At 40.3% G+C, this 11,896-nt stretch overlaps 1 protein-coding gene across 1 annotated transcript in view; it reads left to right on the top strand.

Annotated features, from left to right (window-relative positions):
- Positions 1-5,010: 5,010 nt before the first annotated feature.
- The window catches only part of Rgs20 (regulator of G protein signaling 20), a 104,159-nt gene continuing 97,273 nt past the window's right edge, over positions 5,011-11,896 (top strand). The window contains exon 1 of the mRNA XM_060385919.1: positions 5,011-5,193. Coding sequence (XP_060241902.1) covers positions 5,026-5,193 — 168 coding nt within the window. The 5' untranslated portion in view covers positions 5,011-5,025. The remainder of the gene's footprint in view (positions 5,194-11,896) is intronic.

Below are 11,896 nucleotides of genomic sequence, written 5' to 3' on the forward strand. Positions count from 1 at the left end.
ATAAGGGTAAGTATTTATAACACAATTAAGAGTTATACTGGTTTAGGAAAATGATAGCAGTAAGCTCTGCTCTGAGAGCCATGACCTCACTGGCCACAGAACCCACGAGTTTAATTAGTGTTGCTTGCATGTACATGTGTGTGGGGGTTATTTATGGCTCATAGGCAACTTACCAGTGGCTATACCCCTGAAAAATATACTCTACACCCCCAGTAGCCATTAACTGCCATTAGCTTCCAAGATGGAGTAGGGACGGAAGTGGCTCATGTGTCCATCCCCATCCATGCTAGAATATTGAAAGACCTCGTCTCATGTAGGTCTTATGCAAGTAACCATGATTGCTATGATTTCATTAATCCAAAAACCATGTCCTGTATAGAAACTAGCTTCTCAAAGCACTTAGATCTATCCTCTGGCCCCTACAGAGGATGACCTCCTCTTCCATAATATACTCTAAGCCGTGGATGAGAAGGGAGTATTGCTATATGTCCCATTTAGGACTGAACACTCAACAGCCACTTATTCTCAATACTTAGACTAGTTGTTGGTCTCTGCATTACTTCCACAAAAGCTTCTCTGGCCAAGGCTGAGAGTAGCACTAATCTATGCGATAAACATAATATTTAGAAGACAGTTTGACAACATGTCCACTTAGCAAAATCATATGACTTCCTCAGCCATTGGCTTTTGGCCAGTCTGATATAATTTCACTGCTATGAGTTGACCCTAAAGTCCAATCAAAAAGTAATTATTACTGTGTCATCCATGCCATTACTTCACTAGCATACATGGTGTGTGGGAGTGTAGGAGGGTTACATATCAGTGTGTGCATATGTGTGTTTGGGTGTATGTACATGTGGAGGCCAGAGGTCAGACTTAGGTATCATTCCTCAGGAGATATCCCTCGTGTGTGTGTGTGTGTGTGTGTGTGTGTGTTTCACTATGACCTGGGGCCCCCTGATTATGCTAGACTAGCTTGATCAGTGAGCCCCAAAGGTCCTCCTATCTCTGCCTCCCCAGTGCTAGAATTACAGGCATGTACCAATACATCCAGCTCTTTACCTGAGTGCTGGAAACCAAACTCAGGTCCTTACTCTTCAGTGGCAAGCACATTATTGACTTAACTATTTCCTCAGACCCATGTGTTCCTTCTAACCGTCAAAAACTGAGGTTGGGATTCACTAATGAAGACATTTGGACCTGAAGTTTGCTTTGTGAGCATGTATTTTCATTTTCCATTTCCTATATAGATATAAGGTTTTTCAGGAAATTTATTCCCCTTAACTAAACTTTGCTAGTTTGCATCTTTAGAGGAATTTATCATTTCACCTAATTACCTAATTGGTTATTACAAAGTTATCCATAATATTTACCTATTATTAATCTGATATCTATGACATTAGTACTGAGATTGCCTTTTTTATTCCAGGCATTAGCAATTAGTACTATATTCCTTCCACCTCTTTTTTTCTATCTCTCTGTTTCAGGGGTGGGCATGTCTATCCATCTGTCTGTCTGCCTCTTTGCCTGTCTGCCTGTCTTTGTCTATATCTCTGTGTCTCCAAAGCTAATGACAAAACCCAGGGCTAATGCCCAATATTTAGGTGCTGTATTTTTTGTTTTTATAAGTATCATCAAGCTTTTTGCTTGCTCCTGTGGTAAAGTAAATTGGGCCACTGTCATTCTGTCTTGACCAGTAGAAATCTAGATATGGAAAACATGTCTAAGGGGGAGTTTTTGTATAGGAGAAGCAGAAAGTGATTATAAGTGCTAGTAACAAACTCCAAAAAAAAAAAAAAAACTGAAACAGTAACTTTAATGTTTTCAAGAGTCAAGAAAATAAGCCTGTTGTATGGGTACTTACTTATAATCTCAGTGCTCCCGATGTGGAGGCAGGAGGCAGGAGGAGCCAGAGTCCAAAGTTAACCTTGGTTACATAGTAAATTCAAGGCCACCTTGGGTATGAGGCCCTGTCAAAAAAAAAAATCCCGCTTTATTTCCAGTCCAAAAGTCAATTGACAAATTAGATTTTCATCTAAGTATATTCAGGATCTTTGTTTTCAGAACAGCTTCTTGCCGTCCTCAACCAGCTTTGTGCATTTTGCAGCATCATTTGTACCCTGTGTTTAACAAGAATACTAATCTCTATTACTGCTATTTTAATAGTCTGGATGTCTGGATGTTTCTCCAATCAGGGTCCAAGTCATAGTGGGTGTCTTGACAACAAAGAATAGATGCAGATGGCCAAAATGTGTGCATCCTAATAAAAATCACTGAAGGGCTCTAGCAGCCTGGTCCATGGCAAGCACAGGCCTGAGCACAGCAAACATAGCACCAACAGATTTTGCTTTTACCTTTCTCCCCCTTGCTAAACTGCTAGATTACATTCCTGAAGCTGTCTCCCAAGGTCCGTTCCCTTGTTTGAACATTCCTAAGACTGATTACTAAGGGCCAACTATCAAAACATGAAGGTCTAGGAACCAAAGTTTTTTTATTTTAATTAAAATATCCAATAAGAACTTACCAACACACCCTAGATCATTCTAACACACACCTCACCCTTTTTCCTCTTAAAATTGACACGTGAAAAGCTATTTGCTGATGTTTCTGCCTGATTCAGATTCATCCACCTTGTCTCTTTGCTTTGCTTAATAAAGTATGTCTTCAAATTTGGTTTGTGCTTGGAAATTGCTGTTTGGGTGTGGTCTGTGCCTAATCCTAGGTCAAGAGTTGAGTCTCTCCCCACAGTAGAAGGGTCCCTTGCATCATGAGATGTCAACATTATCTGAGGATAGGATGGATATTTGAAGCAAACACCTGAGAAGCCAAATATGGAAATCATTTCTTCCTACAACTTCCATTAATAACTTAGCAGCTATTGCCTGTGGGTTGAATGTGAGTGAAACCGAAATAGGCTGAGATTGGAAGAGATGTTCTTATGTTCTCAAATGTTCCTCTGTACCACCCACAAGAAGTTTCTTTCATAAGTCAGTTTGAATTCAGACCTTAGTCTGTTATATGGCTATAACATAAAAGCATTTTATATGTAATGTTGTGTATTTGAGCAAAAACTGAATTGCTGTTCACTGATCTTACTTAAATCTACAGTGAAAGAGAAAACAAGTGGAGCAGAAAGATATGAAAGACATGTAGTTTTGTGAGGAAGGGAGGCTTGAGTGACTTTAGAGTTGTGGGCAAGAAAAGTTCAAAACCAGAAATATGATGGTACTATTATCAGTTTGAGACGATTTAGAATCACATAGAAGATGAACCTCTTGGTGTATCTGGGATGGAATTTCTAAATTAGGTTAATTGAGATAGAAAGACTCACCCTCAGTTTGAGTGACACAGCACCATGGCCTGGAGTAGGGGACTCGTTATTATTCAGCCTCATTCAAGTTCTTTGGACACAGGCAGCATACAGTCAATTCTTTCCTTGCTGATCTCCAAGAATATTCTCAGGCAGTATTCGGGCCTAGTTGCCTCCTAGTATAAACCATCAATGTTTCTCTATACTCTCATGTTGCTACTGACACTTGAACACTATTTAAGAATTTGTCTGTGTCTTATTCCATAAGGCAAGATACAACTTCTGCAACAGAAGGAAAGAAAATGGGCCAAGAGAGACAGGTCAAACAGTGATCTATAAGCCACAGGACTCTCGTTGGAGCACACTCCAAAATCCTGGGAAGTAAGCACAGGAAAGTCATAGCACTTCTGTGCACTTCAGGTTAGAGGCTCCAGAAGTTACTGCCTTGCCTAGGTCTGGTGGGAGGACTCCTCTGTGCAGAGCACAGTGGCAGTATTCCTCAACATCTGTAGACAGAGAAGTTGAAGCCAAAGATCACAAATCATGTTCTCCGGTCAGTTCTCAGAGCTTATAGGCCCAAGGCTTTCCTGTTTCAAAAAAGGAAATTTTATTGTGTGTTTGCACATAAAACATCAAAGGCTTTTCATTAATTGCACCTTGTCTATAAAGTCCATGAACAGAAACAAAATTATGCCACCTGCTCAAACTAATCTATAGTGAGAGGGAGAGGAAAGTACCTGATTGCCCACGAGCTCATGTTTTGTGAACATTTCCTATCAATAAAAACCTAAAAGACATGACTGCGGTCCCAAAGACATATGTCATGAGCAAATACACAATGTATATATTCTTGTGCTTCATGGGCCCTGTAGCTATGGTTTTAATCAACTACAAACTGAATTTTTTTTCTTGAAAATTATGTGCTTTGTGGCTAGAGAGATGGCTCAATGGTTAGAAGTGTATGCTGCTCTTCTAAACAATGCAGGTTCAATTCCCAGCACCCCCCGGGTGGCTCACAGCTACCGATAACTCCAGCTTCAGGGGGATCAGATGCCTATGGCCACAATGGGCACACCAAAGCACAAACCAAAATACATAGTCATAACTGAAAATAATAAATAAATAAACTTTTTTTTTTCTTTCTACCCTTGAGCCGCTTGCAGATGTAGTCAGGTTTCACTTCATGGTAAGTCTCTGTAATGACGTGTCACGATAGCCGCCAAGCAGTTGCCCGTCTGGACTGACAACCACAGTACAGCAGCAGCACTGCTGTCATGGAGTTTTGGGGGGCTCTGCGTTCATAAAGACACAAAGGCGGCATAATCAGAAGACTACCATGAGCAGATGGGGAGCTGCCTACCAGGTACCCACCCCCAGATGGCATTCACAGCACTTGCCACTTGTTCACTTCAAAACAGTGTCACAGCCAAGTGACTTCTAAAGAAGAAAATCTCTTTACTCACCTACAGGGGGCAGTCATGGCATACACGCTTCACGAACAGCTCTAGTTGGACTAGAAAGCTAAGACAGGTGGATAAGCCACTGCTGATCCACAGAACCCATCGGCCTTATGCTCTGCGTCGTATAACTTTGCGAGAAGGTCCCCCAGCAGACTCAGACATGGCCCAGAGTTAGCCAACCAAAGAGCAGAGAAAATCCACCGGCGTTAGTAAAACCAGATGACAGGATTCCAGTGGGGCAATTTTTAGGAAAACATGCCCAGCCTTTCCCAAGAAAACCAACAGGACCGTAAGGAGCATCTTTTCGGGCAAGCTATCTGGGCACAACTGCTGCGCCTGTTCAGGGCAGGGAGAGGTTATAATTCCAGTATTCACCAAGACACAGAAAATAAAGCGGACCCTCAGGCTGTGGCTGGTGCCAAGGTAAGACGATCTTCATAATACCCACTGTCTTGGGTGGGGAAATGGTTAATCTGTAAAGAATACAAAGCCAGTAGCCAGTTTTATTATCATTGGTCACAGCTGATTATTGAAGATTTATCAAAAAAATTTTTGAGACAATCGTTAAGAAATCTAAAAACTTGAAAATTACCTGGTGTCCAGTTTTCTCCATCCTAAATAGCTTTCCTTTGCCATTGCTTTTTTTTTTTAAAGTTTTTGTTTTGTTTAATGATTTGCAGTTGTTTGTTTAATTGTTGTGATTTTGTGCTAGAGACTGGAGCCCTGGCCTCAGGCATGCTAAACAGGTCTGCAACCACTGAGCTACGTCTTCATTGTTTGGGCTGTTTGTTCATTTTTAAGAGATGCTGTCTTTAAAAGCAGAAAACCTATACTCAGTTTCTTTAGCTATAGCTATTAGCTCTTGGATGGTTTTCTCTATTATAAATATTATATGCTAGATAATTGGGCAAGAAAAAATGGTCTGCCTTCTAACAATAGTGCTACAGAATGATAAACTTCTATAGGAACATGAATATTAATGAACTAAAGGGTACTGTTTTTAACTGTATAGCTTCCCTAAGGTGATTTTCTAAGTGTGAGTTTCTGCCATTAGTCCATTTTACTTTCTAGAGAGACATTTCTCCTATTCAGTGTTGTGTGTTTATTTATAGAATGTGTATAGTGTAAGACAGCAAATCCTCTTAACTATTAATAGAAGTATCTTTTAAAAGCTACTGGCATAGAGAGGAATAGGCTTGTGTCAGTGTTGAAGAAATGATTGACAGAGCTCAGAAATGAATGATGCAAAACCAGACCACAAAAAAAACCTGTCCAAATAGTGAGCACTTGAAAACTCAGCTGCCCCTCGGCCACGACTTGTACCCTGGCAGTGATCATTACATTGCCAACTCTGTACTTAACTCTCTAGACCTTTCCTCTGATGTCATTTTAACTAATTGACCCAAGCAGAAAAAGGGTTAAAAGAAAAGAAAAATAAATTTATGGGAGGCTTTTATTTTTCTGATGTATGCCAGCAGATTATGAATTTCTGACACTGCTCTCATTGTCATCAACTAAATACAGGGTTGATTTGATTAGCTCGATGCTTTTGATGTCTTCAGATAGAGTTTCACTATATAGCTAAAATTGGCCTCAAACTCAGAATCCTTCCGCCTTAGGCTCCTGAGAACTGTAACTAAAAATGTGCACCCCATGGTCTCCCGAGTACTGTAATTAAAAATTTGTACCCCAAAGTCTCCTGAGTACTGTAATTAACAATATGTACTACAAAACTAGCTAAGCATTAAGTCGCTAAATTGAAACTAAAATGAAAGGATGTCATGGGTAATAGTCATTTACTTATTTGTTTGTTTGTTCGTTTGTTTGTTTGTTTTTCAAGATAGGGTTTCTCTGTGTAGCCTGGGCTGTCCTGGACTCAATTTGTAGACCAGGTTAGTATCAAACTCACAGAGATCCGCCTACCTCTGCCTCCTTGAGTGCTGGAATCACAGCACACGCCACTGTGCCTGAGTTGTTTATTTTTAATAGATATTTTATCAGTTCTTTGTGAATGTTATACTATGTGTTTTAATCATATTTATCATCAATTCCTCCCCTTAACTCTTCCCAGATCCACTTGCCAACCTGAATTTTGTGTCTCTTGTGTCTTCTTTTCTTTACTTAATAACCCACCAACTAGTTATTTATTAGGAAGTATCTAAAAGTATCTGTGGTTGGTTGAATTCAAGTATGCAGATCCGAAAAATATGGAACCCTTAGATAAAGAAAGCCAACTGTGTATGCAGATGGATACATATACATCTTTACATAGCTATACAACACAGATAGGTGTTTTATATGTATGTGTGCTATCAGAGTTTTAGATGTATGAAGGGTATACTTTACTTGATATCACACTAAAATAGAATATCAAGGATCACCAGGATACCTTCCAACAGCATTCTGTAACCCACTACATACTGTTGGTCCTAGACAGTCCAATCTGTCATATTGACCTTGACCCCAAATAATCAGGTTCCAGCCTGTACAGTAACCATTGACAGTAGCAGGCAGTGGTCCGTTTTCAGTGCTACTGTCCCTTTAGCCTCATTTTGCCTTTAAAGAAAACTTTCATATTGCATTTGAATATACAAATGATACATGTCTCTTCCTAGAAAGTGAAAGTTTGTTAGTATTCACTTGTTTGGATTGAACAAATCAATGAAGAGTTGTTATCTGCAAAACCTTGGACTAGCTGTTATAGAGAATAAAAAAAAAGGTAGAGAAAAACCTGCCACCTCTTCTCTGTTGATTGGAAGGACAAATATACTGTCATATTATCAGTATTGCTCAAGACTAGCATAGAATACATATGTGATTACATTCCTTCAAACCAATAAGATAGTAAAACAATGAGAGATAGGATATTATCTGTCTTAGTTAGGTTCTGTTGCTATGAAGAGACACCATGACCGTGGCAACTCTTATAAAGAAAAACATTTAATTGGGTCTGGCTTATAGCTTCAGAGGCTTAGTCCATTATCATCATGTGGGAAGCATAGCAGTGTGCAGGAGAAATTGCTGAGAGTTTTGCATCTTGATCCACAGGCAGCAGAAGGTGACTGCGAGCCACATCAGGTGTAGCTTGAGCATATGAGACCTCAAAGTCCCACCTCCACAGTGACACACTGCCTCCAACAAGGCCACACCTACTTCAACACACCACCTAATGTGGCCACTCCCTATGGGCCTATGGGAGCCATTTTATTCAAACCACCATGCCAAACTATCAATCATGGTAAAATGACTGCAAAAGCTCTAAAGAAAAAGAGGAAGTAGTAAAATTTAAAGTGGCCATGAAATAATCTCTAAAAATTGAGAGAAAATAGTAAGAACTCACACAAAGAGTAAAAGGGACATAGGCTAACATGTGGCTCAGGGCTGGGGTTAGCGATAAAACCTTCAAAATTCCTCAGGCTCAGGCTCACGCCTCAGGAAAACTGATCAAAAATGTACCACAAACAACTTCATAGAAGACTACAACACACTTAGAAGGAAAAGAAGAGAAAATAGAGCATTGCACAAAGAATACACAGACCTCAAAAGCAGTTTATAAAATGAAAAAAATCAATAAGCTGTGCCTTATCAGAATCTTTTAAACTTACTTTGCAAAACCCCCTATTAAGAATATGAAAGATGAAGCTGGGCACAGTGGTACATGCCTGTAATCACAGCACTCTGAGAGGCAGAAGCAGGCAGATCTCTGTGAGTTTGAGGCCACCCTGGTCTACAAAGTGAGCACAGAAGTTACACAGAGAAACTCTGTCTTGGGGGAAAACAAAGAGTATGAAAATTAGCTTTTAAATGGCAAGAGAAATCTGCAAACCTCATGAATTCGTTATTTTTCTTCTTGTGATGGCAAAAAAAGAAAAAAGCCTGACAAAAGCAATTAATAAGGACTTATTTGTCCGATAGTTTGAGGGGATACAGTCTGTAATTGAAGGGAAGGCATGCATATTAGCAGGCGACCCCAAGGTGGCAGAACTGTGCAAAACTTTTGGCAGCCTCACATCTTGGCAGAACAGAGACAGAAAGTGAAGTCACACTGTAGAACATCAAGACCCACCCCTAGTTACCCACTTATTCTAATAAGCCTTCATCTCCTAAATATTCAACACCCTTCCAAAACAGTACTGTCATGTGGAGACCAAGTATTCAAACACATTAGCCTATGAGGGACATTTCACAAACCGCTACCCTGAATCTATAAAAGCCCTTGAATCAAGTAGATTAAGGAAGAAAGAAAGAAAAAAAGAAAGAAAGAAAGAAAGAAAGAAAGAAAGAAAGAAAGAAACTCAGAAAAAGAAAACAATCTAACTAACATATGGGCAAAGTTATAAAGTGATAATTCATCAACTAGCATCTAAAGAGGATAGATAAACACAGGGGATATTCAACAGTATCAGCCACAGATAATAGTAAATCAAAACCACAGTGGGGGGAAAAATACTATATACCTAGCATAAGTGCTACTAGTAGACAAAAAGAATGCCTGAAAAAGCCAAAAGGAGCCAAACTATTAGCCATTTACAAAAAAAAAAAAAAAACAAAATGAACCCCCCAAACCTGTAATGTACAAATTCAGTAAATATTTGCATATATAGATGGAATATAGGTATAATGAACTTTCCTTACCTGGGATGATGGTACTCCCTCCAAAAGTCAAAGATCACCTAATAAAACCCCCAATAGCAGACCTGAGACATCCTCTTTGAAGTTGTTGGCTAAGGGTGTCTACGAGACTCCCAGGACATACCAGCCTATTGCTGTTTCCTTTCTTACCCCCTCCTAGAGCAGCGCCTTCTTCAACAGCCGCTCTTGTAGCACTGAGAATACCCGTAACTGTCTTTCTTCTCAATCACTTCCGCACCACTTGTCCCTCCAAACTTCTCCACTGGGGGCTTTACAAAGTCACCCTTTCAGCTTTTTCTTTTCATACTCACTGGTTGCGGTGCCTAACTGCTCGGTGATTTCTTGAACGAAGTTTTGATTTTGAGCTTTGCCGCCTTTTTTTTTTTTTTTTTTTTTTTTTTCCAAAAGCACAGTGTCATCTTTGGAAACACCCTCTCTAACTTCTCCTAAGTCAGTGTCATCTTTGGAAACACCCTCTCTAACTTCTCCTAAGTCATGGGCTTGGACATCTGTAGAATCTAGGTTCCACCCCTCTTCTTCAAATATTGCACTACCAGTAGCAACAGCCACATCTTTAGGTTGGTTCTTGTTATTCTCCCCAAGCCGTGACTTTTGGCTGCTGCAACCTGGAGACCAACTTTTAGCCTGTTCAAATGCACCGTACTTGGAGCTTCTAGGCTTCCAGTTGGCATGTACACTCAACCAGAATACCCCAACTGACTCCCCAAGGTTTATATGGCTCATGTTTCCCATCTCCCTCCCCCAATAAAGAGAGCTGTTTTACTAAAAACTGTCTCCGAAAAAAGCTGTTTCTCCCACACTCACAAAAACTAAGATCCTGCCTAACCCACCACCCTGACTAACCTTCACTCCCTCCAGTGCAGCCTGCTGCTTGGATACCCTGAGGGGAAAAGCAGACCTGGGGCAACCCATCTTAACTGTAGTGGCTAGTCCATAAATCTAGCCATGTGATAAAATCTCCCACAGCTCCATGCATACATTCACAAACACACAAGTGCACGTAATACCTGGGAAATCTCAGTAACCATTCTGTATTGTGCCAATGCTAATCTCCTGGTCTTGATATTGAACCGTAGTTATGCAATCTTCATAGGAATAAATTGTATGTCCATAATGCACTATTTTTTAGCAATTTCCTGTGAATTTACACTGATTGCAGAATAAAAGGTTTTAAAAAAAATCCCACAGGAGGGTTAGATTAATGTTCCTGGCATCCTAATTGCTTACATTTATTCTTGTGGCTTTTCTAGTTCTTCCTTTTATATGGATCCTTGCCCAACTTCATTAAGTCAGTAGACTGAAGCTGTCAGACCAGGTTTAGAAGTAAAAAACAAGTTTGGAAATACTGTTGGTTACATATGGGAAGTTGGAAATCAGACGAGTGATGACATGAATTCTGGGTTTTCTAATTGATTCCCATGCTGAACTGGAATTGTAGAAGATACACTGTGGGCTGGGAAGATGGCTCAGTGGGTAAAAGACCTTGATGGGAGCACACGAAGCCTTGCATTTGAAACTCTAGCATACACATAAAAGCTGAACATGGTTCCATTTTTCTGTAACCTCATCATAAAATGGCAGAGATAGGCAGAGTCCTGAAACTCACCAGCCAGACAGCCTAGCTGAAACAGATGAACTTCTTGTTCAGAGATAGACCCTGTCTCAAGGGAATGAAGTAGAGGGCAAGCAATATCCTCCTCTGGTTTTCAGGTCACATGAACCAACATGCTCATGGACATGCAACACACATAAAAGAAAAAAACAAAGTAAGCGATATACCTGATATGTGACACTATTTCTAGAAAAACACAATGGCAACATCGATTCATCCCTAATAAGAAACACACCAAAGTCATGAGACCACCAAATTCCAAATAGATGAACCAATGAGTCTATTGGGGTGAGTTACAGAATTATTGGCGAGGGGTTACTCACAGGAGTATGAACAACTCAAACAGAGCAGCAGCATCAAAAGCCCACTCCAGCGTGAGTGACAGCTCATGAAATCTGGACCCCCTCCAGCTTACTGCAGGACTTGCAGGCAGCTGAACACATTGGAGGCTGTCTCCTTCAGACAGCTTAGCTGGTCTGACTATCTATGTAGCCTTCACTATTTATATATCCTTATGAGGGAGGGCCCTTGTACAACCAGTAAATTTCAGGTCTTTTCTAAGACTTCTGAGTTCTTCCTTCCAAAATTTTAATGAGGCTCCCTTCAGAATTCCCAGGGTCCTTTTCTCCTCTTCTCTTTTCTTTTCTCCTCCTCCTCCACTTCCTTCTCCTTTTCTTCTTAAACAGGACTTTACTCTGCAGCCCTGGCTGGCCTGAAACTCACTGTGTGGACCAGGCTGGCCTTGATCTCATAGAAACTTGCCTGCTTCTGCCTCCTGAGTACTATAATCAAAGGTGTGGGATACTACCTATCCAAATGCCAAGACTTTAGAGACTCAGAGGAAAAAAAAATGCTAAACAA

The sequence above is a fragment of the Meriones unguiculatus genome, chromosome 6, assembly GCF_030254825.1.
Source record: "Meriones unguiculatus strain TT.TT164.6M chromosome 6, Bangor_MerUng_6.1, whole genome shotgun sequence".
Taxonomy (NCBI): domain Eukaryota; kingdom Metazoa; phylum Chordata; class Mammalia; order Rodentia; family Muridae; genus Meriones; species Meriones unguiculatus.